Here is a 13,754-nt window from a genome sequence, read left to right on the forward strand (position 1 = left end):
CCTGGAAGCAATGAAGCAGACAAGAAGTAATAAAAATGGCTACAGATTCTGAGTTGAATTAGAAGGCACTGTGGAATTAGAAGGGACTGTAGAAAGACAGACTTAAAAGCCACAAGTGGGGTTCCATGTATTACAGAAGGTGTTTCAAAGTGATTTGAACATGATGACCTAGAAGAGGTAAGGTAAGCTCTGACATGCTGTAGCAGTAATTTGCTTCTGCAACTGAATTCTTAGTTTTCGCCAAGGACAGGGCGAGGTAGTCTGCCAAGGCAATAAGATAAACTACACACTCTAACTAGGGGTAGGGTTCATTAAATGAAATTGCTTTCCATCAGTAAAGCCCAAGACTGCAAAAGCAACAGAAAGCATCTGAGAAATCAGGGAACTCAAAACCTCTAAGATGATTTCTAGCCTTCTTTATATATATATATATATATATATATATATATATATATATATATAATACATATATATTCCTATCGTTGTTCAGATGCAAAAAGAAATATGAAAATATGTGCATCCACTTTTGAACAGAGAAAATAGACAAGAGGCCAAGCCACTCTTAGAAGAACAACTTGTATCTTTATGGACATGAGCCTTGCAAGTCTCTTAAGCAGCAGCAGCGTGAGTTCCAGCCCAGTCCTAATACTCATCAGCTGCAAGGTCATGGGCAACGTACCTAGCTTTCATTCCTTCAACTTAAAAATGTCAACAAGAAGATTCCCTATCTTGAGGTCCTTGGACTGAGAGAGAGAGCTCTAAAAGAAAAGCTAGCCAAATGTCAGAAATCAAAATAAGTATGAACTGTCAGATGTTTGTCCTTGAAGAATCTATGGTTATGATCACCAACTTCTTTCTTCTTAGTGAATAAATCATCAGAAACATAATGAAAAGACAAAAAAAATGGAGATGGTGATGTATGGCTACCTTACAGTGAGTGCTCTTACCCAGGAATGAAGGTGAGAGTGAGCTATCTTGTACTTTCTAATATATGGTCTAGTCATTGTGACCATGTTTTAAGAGAGACTTGGAGAGTCTTCCTTTCTTAATGAAGAAAAGGAAGAGAAATCTCTGTTGCATGCATTACTGGAGCCCCACCTCATTTCTACATGAAGTGTAAATGTAGGGCCTTGGCTAAAACTTAAACTGGGCAAATGACCCTTTCAGCCAAGGGCTGATTGGAAATCTGTAGGGAAAGCAAAGCATTCCCTAGAGACAAAGACCAAAGCTCAACTAACTGGTAGGTATAATTTTAGGGTCAATTCTTTTTTGTTTGTTTGTTTGGTTTTTTTTGTTGTTGTTGTTTGTTTGTTTGTTTGTTTTTTGGTTTTCTGAGACAGGGTTTCTCTGTGTAGCCCTGCCTGTCCTGGAACTCACTTTGTAGTCCAGGCTCGCCTCAAACTCAGAAATCTGCCTACCTCTGCCTCCCAAGTGCTGGGATTAAAGGCGTGCACTACCATGCACAGCTCTTTAACTTTTTTTTCTCCTGAGACACGGTTTCTCTGTGTAGCCCTGGCTGTCCTGGAACTCACTGTGTAGACCAGGCCAGCCTTGAACTCAGAAATCCGCCTTAGGGTCAATTCTTGACTATCTTTTTTTTAAATTGGATATTTTCTTTATTTATATTTCAAATGTTATCCCCTTTCCTGTTTCCCCCCTCCCTCTGCTTCTATGAGGGTGTTCCTCCACCCACCCACCCACCCACCTACTCCTACCTTCCTTCCCTCGATTCCCCTACACTGGGGCATCTATGGAGCCTTCACAGGACCAAGGGCCTCTCCTCCCATTGATGCCCAACAAGGCCATCCTTTGCTACATATGCAGCTGGAGCCATGGGACCCTCCATGTGTACTCCTTGGTTGGTGGCTTAGTCCTTGGGAGCTAACTCCTGGTTGGTTGATATTGTTGTTCTTCCTATGGGGTTGCAAACCCCTCCAGCTCCTTCAGTCCTTTCTCTAACTCCTCCATTGGGAATCCTGCAATCAGTCCAATGGATGGCTGAGAGCATCCCCTCTATATTTGTAAGGCTCTGGCAGGCCCTCTCAGGAGACAGCTATATCAGGCTCCTTTCAGCAAGCAATTGTTGGCATCCACAATAGTGTCAGGTATTGGTGACTGTATATGGGCTTCTTGACTGTCCTATTTTGAATTAATAGACCGTTTGGAAATAGGTGGGTGTCTTAGTCAGGGTTTCTATTCCTGCACAAACATCATGACCAAGAAGCAAGTTGGGGAGGAAAGAGTTTATTTGGCTTATACTTTTATACTGCTGTTTATCACCAAAGGAAGTCAGGACTGGAACTCAAGCAGGCCAGGGAGCAGGAGCTGATGCAGAGGCCATGGAGGGATGTTCTTTACTGGCTTGCCTCACCTGGCTTGCTCAGCCTGCTCTCTTATAGAACCCAAGACTACCAGCCCAAAGATGGTCCCACCCACAAGGGGCCTTTCCCCCTTGATCACTAATTGAGAAAATGCCTTACAGTTGGATCTCATGGAGGCATTTCCTCAACTGAAGCTCCTTTCTCTGTGGTAACTCCAGCTGTGTCAAGTTGACACAAAACTAGCCAGTACAGTGGGTTATAGCCACTGGAGAGTAGGAAACACGGCTTTTGTGAATTCATTCTTACTGATGGCTAGCTACTCAAGACTATTTCATAGCTAACAAATTAGGCAAAGTACTCCAAAGGCTTCTAAAAAAACATATCAAGGAAACAGCAGGCTGGAGCTGAGGCTGGTAGCTCAGTTGGAAGAATGTTTGCCTATTGTACTTAAAGCCCTGGGTTTCATCTCCAAATCTCATAAAGCTGCACAAGGTGGCATGTTCCTGGAATCATAGAGCTCAGAAGGTAGAGGCAAGAGGATTTGAAGTCCTTCTTGCCTACACAGTCAGTTTGAAGGCAGTCTGGACTACATAAAATCTGCTCTTATAAACCAACAATGAAAAATTTCAGATAATATCACTAACTGTAAGCTTGTTTTTAAGTAGGCCTATAAAGAAACAAAAACTAACAACTGCCTTCATTTTTATGAACCTAACATTCAGACCCAGAGAAAAGAGAGATAGATGTCTAGTCCACCCCTTATATTTTAGGAAAGAGATGGGAGTTAGCATGTTGAATGGAATAGCTTGAGTGCATAACTGGTGAATAGCCATACCATGACTAAAATTTCACTTCCCTCCACATCTGTGTCCATGCCACCCTATCCCCAACCTACCCCATTTCTTCCCTCTGCATTATCAGAAAAACAGGGGTTGGTGGATGGATGTTATTTCTAACCAGTATCATATCTCCATTATTCTGCCAGCCTCAGAGGAAGATGCTAGGAAAAAGAACAACTACCACCCTAGGTCACCTCCTCTAGGATGGTTAAAGATGCCCCCAAATGGTTTTTAGTACGTTTTCGAGCTTGAGGGTGGTGAGCAGTCCTAAGGATGGTGATAAAGACCCATCCAGAAGCCCCAGGGAAGGCAAACTAACACAATAAAAAGAGAGAAACCCACCTGAGAGCCTTTGGTAACAGAAAGTCCTCACAGCCTTGCCTTCCTTGAAGCAGGGTCAAGCCGCTGGGTGTAAGGCTCTGTGGCCACCGTTTGAATTCTTCATAGCCTACCAAACCAAACACAGGACAATCACTTTCATTCCGCACCAGGCCTCTCAAGTTAAGTGACAAAGCTGGTGCTATTTCCTCTGTGACAACCAGGAAGAGCTGACCTGTATACAACCACTACTTAGTCTAGCCCTAGACCATAGTAAAAGAAGATATTGCATTAACATGACACGGGGTTTCTACCTGCCACAGACCCTTTATGTTCTTGGATGAAAGATATACATAGCCTCATGTTTTTAACTATGTCAGGAGAGGAGAAAGGAGAGCCGCCATAGGTTAACTAAGCCATAAAAACATGATCAGATAGGCTGGCCAATTGGAGCCAAGAACAGCATAGATGAAACATAGTAAACAATAAGCAATAATTCGTTATTATTCGTTATTATCGGTGTTATCGATAAGGAAATAGATTCTAACAACATGAAGGGTAGGCAGTTGCCCAGCTATTGTGCTGCCTAAGGCATATTTAAAAAATACAAGGCTGTGTGTGTGTGTGTGTGTGTGTGTGTGTGTGTGTTTCATCCGAGAACATAAATGGTCTAAGGCGGAAAAAAAAACACGCCTAGATTATTTAAATTTTTTTTTTTTACTACACTAGATAAATGGGACAGAAGGAAAAGCCCTGAGAATTTTATCCCCTTGGTGACTTCAGGGAGGGAACAATGTTGGGAAAGGCGAGAGGAGAGTGAGAGGGCTGCAGCCTTGGACCATTTCCAACCCTGCCAAAGCAGATGCCCTCATACCTTCTGCCAGAGTAAGGCAGTCCAGTCCCTGTAAGTGTGGGAAGGAAGGCACAGCTGAGGGATGTGCCAGAGGCAGCGGTTAAACTGTAACCGGCCTGGGGTAAACTCTAACGGCCTGGCCGCTGCTGGGGGAAAGTTTGGAGTCACGAACTTAGAGGGACCCGGGCACCGGCTCAACCACGGCTTCGGGTAGAGTACCTGAAGAACTCCTGAACCCCGGCTCAAAATTCAGCTTTAAACTCCCCGCCTCTGAGAAGGGGCGGGGCCACGGCAGAGGGCAGGATTTCCCGCGGAGACGCTGAGTCTGTTGCGCACTCTCAAAAGGCCGAATAGTCATACCACCCTTCGTGGTGGTTCCATAGTGTAGCGGTTATCACGTCTGCTTTACACGCAGAAGGTCCTGGGTTCGAGCCCCAGTGGAACCATAGCTGCAAAGCCAGCTGACATTTTTTCCCCAAAAGTATCTTAGATAAAAAACCGGAAAACTTTTATTTTTTGTTTTTTCTACCTACATTTTTCCCTAACATCTTTATATCTCAGAGACGAAACCACAGACACCTCGTCTCCACCAAGGTCCCAGCCGTTGTCACCAGAACTCCCAGAGTGGAAGCAGAGCGATTCAGAGCCTTAGCCGCTGTTTACCCCACTTCGAGAAGCTCCACTATACTTTACCAGGAGCGGCCCGCAGCAGCCCCTTCGAGGACAAGCTGATCCCCTGAACTTCCCACGAAAGTACGTCAACGTAGCCATGCTTTAACTGAAGCTGCCGTTTTAAAAAGTTGATTGTGATTAAAGATTAAAAACACCTTATTCAACTCTTTAATATCTTATTCGACTCTAAAATGCAGAACAAGAACAAAAGCATAGTTCTTTTCCTTTCAGTGTAGTTGGAGGGTTAATGAAGGAAGAATTTATATATAGTTTAGAATACATGGCGTGCTTTTAAATTTATTAATTAAATGTAGTCCTTGACAATTTCATACTTGTATATAGTTCATCCCCGATTACTCTCGCTCCCTACTCATGCCAGGCTTTACAAACACATCCAGTACGTGCTGGCTGATAACTAAATGTTTCTCTAGTTCGTTTTAGTTGTTGTTCACATTATTACAATTTTGTTCAGGGAAGAGAATTTCTTGGGAGGAGGAGTGAAGAGATGTATTTATCTTTCACAAGAAGAATGAGCAAAAGGTTTTGGGGGGGTCCTCAGGGTCAAGGGTGAGATGGTGGGAACAGAGAACTAACCGGGGAATGAGAAACTAGATTTTTTTTTCTTGGTTTGGAATGAAAAACTAATTTATTTTTCTTGGCTTCTTCCCCGACCCCAGCCCTCTCCCCCCACCTCCACTGACACCTCCACCCCCGTTTTGCTTATGCAGCATATAAATATACATCATTTGTAACTAAAAAAAATACAAATAAAATGTGATTTTTCCTATTAACAATCAATTTACTCTTTTTAAAACTTCAGCTATCCAAATGCACAGTTCGGTACTGTAAATACACTCATGTTGCTGTGGACACATTTCCAGATTTTTTTTCTTGCAAAACTGAAACTCGACGTCCAATGACCCCATTCATCCCATCAACTTTATTTTTAATGTCCATGTAATGATAGCAGAGTATGCCAGACATTGACATAAGTACTTTTTTTTTAAATGAAGGGAATCAAATGTGAGACACACACACTCTATCTCAAAGCAAGTTTCTCCATCTTGAGCTACACCTCTAGACTTACTATGTGTTTTGCAGTACCATGCCATTTCAATCTCAACAAAATTCTATGAAGTAAACATGATTATCATTGTTTTACAGTCAGAAAATTTGCCTAGAGTTGGCCCCATTGCAAGCAGTATGTTTCTTCCCTGATGACCTCTGGAATCTGCTCACTTAGCCAGCTCCCTAACATTGGACATTCTGATTGTTTCTGTGTTGTCATTATCATAAGTAACGTGAACACTGCACATTCTTCCATATAACTGAGCCACCACTACCAAAGTCAATGTTTTCCAGAGCAGGCAGATGTCAACATGACAAGTTCTTCTGGGAGAAAACACTCTGTTGTACCATTCCCCTACAAATAGAGGTTATTTACTCAGCAGGAACCTGTTCAAGGTCACTCCCTAGGAAATGATGTCGGAGAAAGAATTAGGGGCCCACATCTTCCAACTCTACTTTCTATTTCATCCTATTACTCGCCTTACAGTTAAAGATGGTAGAACATCAGCACCTCCCTTGCTAAACCAACCTATGTCAACAATACCTCCCCAGACTGCTTGTTGAGGCAGGGGACTATGTGGCTTAATTGGATGGGGGCTGAGTGAAAGACCTAAGAACTAAATGAAATAAGATGCTTAAGTTAATCGCCTGCTCCTATGCCAGCTCTCCACTTCACTTAGATCTTGCTGTGACCAAGGACAAGGAGAAAATGCCACACAAGATTGAAGGCTTCTTCTTGTTACTTCTCTTTGGCTATGAAGGTATGTACTATTCTACTATTGGCATTTATTAATGTATTTAATAATGTGATTTAATATAGAAATATATAGAAAATAGTTGATAAATAGAAATGCAACCTGAGTAATAAAAATTGTTGGATGACAACATGCCAATTAGTTCACAGGTTATTAATTTAAAAGGTCACTGTTGTGTGGCTCTTTGTCACTGTCTTGCTCCTGGCTTCCTGGTTTCATGAGGAACCTTCTAAAGTTCAAATGATATTGAAACTCAACAGAAAGAAGGAAGGGCCTCAGAGTTTCTATAAAAACAACTTTAAATTGCAACAATTAATGAGAAGTCATGTTTCTTGGAAATTTTAGGAGGCAAAGTTGAAGCAATTGTAGAATTTAATATTGTAAGCCGGACTATTACTGAGGGTTAAGGATGAAGCTATTAATAGCTCTGCTGGGACAAGTGTAAATGAGGACTGTCCCAGGCAAATCAGGACAAAGGGTCACCCTAGTTTAAATATGGATTAGCATAAGGCCAAGCACCACTGCAGTCTAATAGAAGTCTAATAAAATAATCCAAAGAAAGTCAATAAACCCTAAAGACTCAATATATTCCATCACTTTTAAACTTCTAAATGTGGCCCTGGCAGGCATAATATGCTTAAATAAGGACAGATTAAAGCTAAATCTCTAAAATGTCAATCAAATAAACTTTAAATCTCTTTCCATCTTAGACATAATACTCTCTCATGCCTCTCTTACCTCTCTAGTGCCCATCAATTCAGAATTCCTTTTAAAGTTTATACTTTCAAATATTAAAAATTGGTTGAAGGGTTGGGGATGTGGCTCAGTGGTACAGCCCCTGCCCAGCCTTCATGAGTCCCTGAGTTAAATTCCCAGAAGCAGTATAAGACAAACAAACAAAAACCTTACTTCATCCATTTTCTGGCATAGCTACACATACCTGCAATCCTAGTTCTGGACAAATTCAAGCAGGAGCATTCAATGCCAACCTCAGCTACTTAGGTTTGGGCTATCTGAGACCCTGTCTTAACATTGGGGGAGAGCCTAGGCTAGGCTGAGCTATACAGTAAGCCTCTGTCTGGGAAGGAGGGAAAAAGGAAGGAAAGACATTGGTTGAATGACTTGTGGGTGACACTGTATGTTTAGAGTGTTCAGGGAAAAGGAGGCCTCTCTGCTCTGCAAATGACCTGCCACTCAGATAAGACGAATACACACAAGAGTCAGAATTCCTCTGTTTCTTCTATATTCATGAACCAGCAGTCTTGTGTCTTTTATTATCTAATAATATTTCTAGTGTCTGGAAAGCCTTGTGAAAATAAAATCTCAAGGTCATACGGCAAACACAAAGAAACAGGTTTTTTTTTCTTTTTTTTCTTTTTTTTTTTTTATACATATTTGTTTTATTTATTTATTTATTATATGTACGTACACTGTAGCTGTCTTCAGACACTCCAGAAGAGGGCATCAGATCTCGTTACGGATGGTTGTGAGCCACCATGTGGTTGCTGGGATTTGAACTTCAGACCTTCGGAAGAGCAGTCGGGTGCTCTTACCCACTGAGCCATCTCACCAGCCCCAGGTTTTTTTTTTCTTAGTTGTTATTATTATTGTTATTCTTTTGAGACAGGATCCCACACTGAAACTCAGGCTAGCCTTCAATTTCCTATGGATTTGACCTCATAGCAGTCAGCCAGTTTCCACCTTCTGAGTGCTAAGATTTCAAGCCTGAGCCACCACACCCAATTCCTAAGATATGTTTTTAAGCAAGGTTATTGGCATTACACCTTAACCCTTTGCAATGACGTGTCAGGAATTTGCACCTTTTTTTTTTTTCCAGTTGTCAGGCCTGGCAATGGAGCCCAGGGCCCTGTGCTTGCTAAACGATGGCTCTACCCCTAAGTTATATATACCCAGCTTATCCCAGGATCTTTCTCAGACTTTCTGATGTTTGCTATCGATGTTGCTTCTCTTTGGTTCCTTGCTCTTTTCTCACAAAAAGATCTAAGCAAGAACCCTTGTCTGGAGTCAGAGAGATAGCTTAGTCTGGAAAGTGCTTATAGCTTACACACAGAAACTTGAGTTCGATCCCCAGAACTTTTCTTGTTTAAAAAACAAACAAACAAACAAACAAAAACTAGGCATGACAGCTGGAGAGGTGGCTTCGCAATTAACAGCACTTGTTAAAGAGGACCTCAGCTTGGTTCCCAGGGCTCTATAACTCCAGTTCCAGGGCCTCAGACAGCCTCCTGTAGCCTCTTCATGCATCAGACATGGTCCATATGCATGCAGGTCAAACACTCATACACATTAAATGAAAAATAAAAGTCTAAAAAAAGGTCAAACATAGTGATGCATGCTATAATCCCAGTGCTAGGGAGGCAAATGTCTGGACCTTGTCGGTCGGCCAGTCAGTCAGCCAGCCAGTCAGTCTAGCCTAGCATAGCCTACTAGGTGTGCTCCAGCCCAATGAGAGACCTTGTCTCTAAAAAAAAGGGTAGAAAGAAAAGACAAAATGGATGTCTCCTGAGGAATGATACCCACGGATACCCACAATTGTCCTCTGGTCTCCGTGTGCAATACAAACCCATGTCTGAATATTTGCAACAGGGTAAACATTAGAGTTTGATGTTCAGAATTAGACTAGATTCCCTCATCTAGTAAAGCTGTGCTTTGGCCCTCCCATCTGTCTTATTTTTCTACTGGTGTGCTAAGGCACCATGACCAAGGCAACTTAGAGAAGAAGAAACAGTTTATTGAGGGTTTATAGTTATAGAGGGTAAGGCAAGGACTTGGTAGCAGGCAGGCAGGCAGGCATGGTACTGGTGTAGTAGCTGGGAGCTTGTATCTTGAGACACGGTTACAAAGCTGAGAGATAGCTAAGTGGGCCTGGTGTGAGCTTTTGAAACCTCAAAGCTGTCCCCAGTGAAATGCCTCCATCAACAAGGCCACACCTAACCCTTCCCAAACAGTTCTACCAACTGGGAACCAAGCATTCATATGAGCCTCAGGGGAGCAGTCTCATTCAAGTAAGTACTCAGTACACTGCCCCATGGGCAGAAGTCCTCTAAACGGTTACTAATGTGTGTGTGTATATCCCTCACCATACTTAGAAGGAAACAAGCCATCCCAAAATGGATAGCATGACTCAGAAAGTTCCTGTGTACTTCACCCAGAGCAAATGTGGATACGGTGGGAAACAGAGGACAGTGATAGGACACAAAGGCTGTGCTGTCTCAGTTTCTAGTTCAGATGGAGACATAAACCAACACACATAGGAAAGATACACTCCACTGGACAGTGGGAGCCCATGCACAAAGGTTCTTTGGCTCATTTAGTCTATGCTGTTTCTATTCTTCGATGACAGCAGTTTCTTATTATTGGGAAATAAGATCAGTAGATGAGCTTTGTTTCTGCCCTGGGTGAGAGTTTATTTAGGAACACACATGTGATCACACTAAGACAACCACTGATGGCCTAGAACAAAGTCAGAGCACTGTGCGTTGTGGATCTTAGGCCATTCATGATGATTAAAGCATCCATCCTATTAAAATGTGTTAGTCCATTTTTGGGGTTATGTTTACTATACAAAGGTGGAAGGGGTTATCTGGCCCCATCTTACAGGTAACTGTGTCCCTTTTGTGGATATAAAAACCATCAGATACTGCAATTTTATTTTTGTAAAAAGCAACTGTTTTTTTTTAAGACTTATTTTATTTTTGATTATGTGTCTGAGGGAGCAGTATGCACATCTGCATGCAGGTGCCTGTGGAAGCCTGTGGAGACATCAGATCACCTGAAGCTGGAGTTTCAGGCAGTTTTATGCCACCAGACACTGGTGCTGAGAATAGAGTCTCCTGCAAAAGCAGTATATTTTATTAATCTGTGAGCCATCTCTCCAGCCAAAAGCAACCTTTAAAAGCTGTGGTTTATGTGCCATTTAATTCATCCACTTAGAGGGTACACTTCAATAGTTTTTTTTAAAAATATGCTTACAGATCTGTGGGCACATATGATCCAATTTTAGAACCCTTTTAGCACTACAGATATTAAATACTTACTCCCTATTCTCCCCAGCCCCCAGCTCCAGTCCCTGGCATCCACAAATCCCCTTCCTGCCATCTATAGATTCACCTCTTCTAGACTTTACACTGAAATGGTATTACACAACATGTGGTCTTTTGTCTTTTGCTTGCCGTGTGTCTGTGAGGTTCATCTGTGTTGAGCATGAAAGGATAACAGATTTACCCATGAATATGCCTGTCGCCTAAAATAGCAACACTTTCACACTAGAAGCAATTTCCTTCTTTCTTCTTCCCAAGAGGGACATTATTGCAGCCTGCTAGTTTTCTCCTGTGTCTTTTTTCGTGTTTCTCAAGTAGATGAAGGGACTGGTTACTTTTATTTTTTTAATCATTCATACTTTTATACTTTTCTCCCCTGCTTTGTCAGTTTCCTAAATGAGTGAATACTGTATTTGGTGATCCCCAATCAGAAAGACCAAAATAATTTAAAATAATCTCGTCTCTATATCACTAAGGTATCCTTTTCCACTTGGGCCATGCAGAGAAATAAGCATGCCTTGATTGACCCCACCCCACCCCAACCCCCAGTGGTGACAAGGACCTCCCCAGCGGCTCAACCATTTGAATAAAAAGGACACTTGAGCCCATTTTGCACAAATCTAAGATGAGCAAGTGGCAGTGTCACCTGTAAACATGTGCCTGGAGCACGGAACGACCTGAGTAGGCAGAAAAAGGTGGAAGTAATTTATGATTTTTCTTTTAAAGGTTGCCATTTCCCCCACCTTTCTCACTTTCCAACAATATTATATTCTGGTGTGATATGTTGTAGACAAAAAAAGCTTTAAGCTTTTATTCCCCAGTTGTTTTGGTGATTAAATCATTTTGGGGGAACTGCAACAGTGACTCTCATTCACTGCTCCCTTGGTGACAGTGTTTTTTTTCTGTAAAAAGCGCCTGCTGTTCCCTCTGTCTCTGCTCATTTTCATAGGAATCTGGCACCTTAGAATCCCAGGCTGCCTGCAGTCAAATGCTTGCTAGGGAGGGGAGCCAGTGGGTGGGGGAACCTGCAAGAAATCAACTCCAAATTTAATAGGACTAAGCTCCTACACCATGCCTGATTAGCAGCTAGGTCTCATCCTTACCCCTCCAGGAATAAGGAAGGTTGCAGAAGTCCCTGAAAGGTATTTGCTGAGCCTCTTGTGAACCGTGGGTTGGCTCACCTGAACTTTAGTAGATATTCTTTAGCGACATATTTGGGCTTTGGTCCTCTCTCTTTTATCTCTCCACAAAAGTCTTGGCAAACTGATGTTTATGCAACCAGTAAGGCCTCTGGGGCTGAGGGGGTGGGAAGCCAGTGGGTGGCGGAACCTGCAAGAAATCCGCCCCAAATTTAAGGAAGCATAGGAATAAGCTCCTACCCTATGTCTGCCTTGTGGCTAGGTCCTTAGTTCATTGTCTCTTAGGTATCCCAGATTCTCTTGAGAGTAGAAGGTGGAACATAGTACCTCCTGATTAACAAATCCGAGAGGTGCTAATCTCATGAATTCTCCCGGACTATGGTTATATATAGCTCAGTGATCTCATGTAGCTTAGGCTGGCTGGAAGCTAGTTTTGAGCTCACTATGAAGCAAAGGATGACCCTGAACTTCTTGGTTTTCCTGCTTTCATCTTCCAAGTGCTGCGATTACAAGAATGAATGCTGCCATGTCTAGTTCATGTGGTGCTAGGGATCAACCCTGAGGCTTTGTGCATGTTAAGACAAGCACTCTACTAACTGAGCTCTAGCTCTAGCCCTGACCCTGACTCAAAAGAATAGGGGGGGAGGAAGGAAGGAAGGAAGGAAGGAAGGGAGGGAGGGAGGGAGGGAGGGAGGGAGGGAGGGAGGGAGGAAGGATGTTGAGAACAAAAGCCAAGGCCAACAGGTGAGTTGGGATTAGGAAAAGTCCTTTTCATAGCAAAGGGGATGTGGAAGAAGAGAAGTTGACAGGTAAGTAGGGAAATTTGAGACAAAGAAAAAAGAAAAAAATCTGTGGACCAGGGCATGGCAAGAAACGCAGAGAGCAAATGTTCATAAAGAGAGGTGGGCAGGAGGCAGACCATGGTCTCAAGACTCATCAGAGAGATAAGGCAATATCCTGAGGAGCACCCATCTGAGGGGCGTTGAGCAAGTGGGTTTCATTTCTCTGCATTCACAGATGGAGGATAGATGTGTGCAACTATCTTTAGCAGTGAGGCATGCTGGGTAGTGCTAAGAGCGGGCGGGGTCTGTGGAATGGAGAGGAGAAACCACTCCTTATTACCACGTCATTTTACTTTTGATTATCTTCATTGTGATTTAGTGTTCTAGTTTGTGAATTTATCACTATGTATCTTGCCTCTTGACGGTCACACAAGTACTTCCAGTTGAAGAGTAGGCATTACAAGGTCTGCTTCCATGAATATTCTAGGGCACATTTTTATTCCAGGAAAAAATATATGAAAGCATTTCTAATTATGAATGGAATTGGTGGTTTATGGGGAACACATATGCTCAGCCTTGGAATAAATTACCAAAACCAAAGAGGCTAGACTCCCTTCTACCGATCAACAGAAGCATATAAGAGTTGGCACTGTTCTCTACTCTACCAACTTGTGGTTGGGTCCTGTTTAGAATAATAAGAGGCATCTACATGTAGAGCTCTAGGAAGCCATTCAATGCAGGATCTAAACCTTGGCTTTAGCAATGTCTGTGCGGTACTTGGAGTAAGCTAAGCTCTCAAAGAAAACCAAGATTTATCGGAATGGTGGACACTGAAAGTAGACAGGAAAGGCTGACAATACCTAGTGTGCAGTGTGCAGATGGAAGGGCAGTGCTGGGGAGAATCCATTGCATTTGGAAAGAAGAAGCCCTCTGCGATTTCTTTTGC

The 13,754-nt window shown here is 42.6% G+C and overlaps 1 protein-coding gene and 1 non-coding gene across 3 annotated transcripts in view; both read left to right on the forward strand.

Annotated features, from left to right (window-relative positions):
* The first annotated feature begins 4,413 nt into the window (after positions 1-4,413).
* Rs1 (retinoschisis (X-linked, juvenile) 1 (human)) overlaps positions 4,414-13,754 on the forward strand; it is a 33,845-nt gene continuing 24,504 nt past the window's right edge. The window contains exons 1-2 of one of the 2 annotated variants that reach the window (XM_030251270.1): positions 4,414-4,541; positions 6,735-6,832. In XM_030251270.1, the coding sequence (XP_030107130.1) occupies positions 4,414-4,541; positions 6,735-6,832 (226 nt within the window). Of the gene's footprint in view, positions 4,542-6,607; positions 6,833-13,754 lie in introns of those variants that run through there. The other variant, NM_011302.3, reaches the window with a different exon arrangement.
* On the forward strand, positions 4,705-4,777 carry n-TVtac3. The gene has a single exon. It is a non-coding gene; the product is annotated as a tRNA-Val (tRNA).

The sequence above is a fragment of the Mus musculus genome, chromosome X (genome assembly GCF_000001635.26).
Source record: "Mus musculus strain C57BL/6J chromosome X, GRCm38.p6 C57BL/6J".
NCBI lineage: Eukaryota > Metazoa > Chordata > Mammalia > Rodentia > Muridae > Mus > Mus musculus.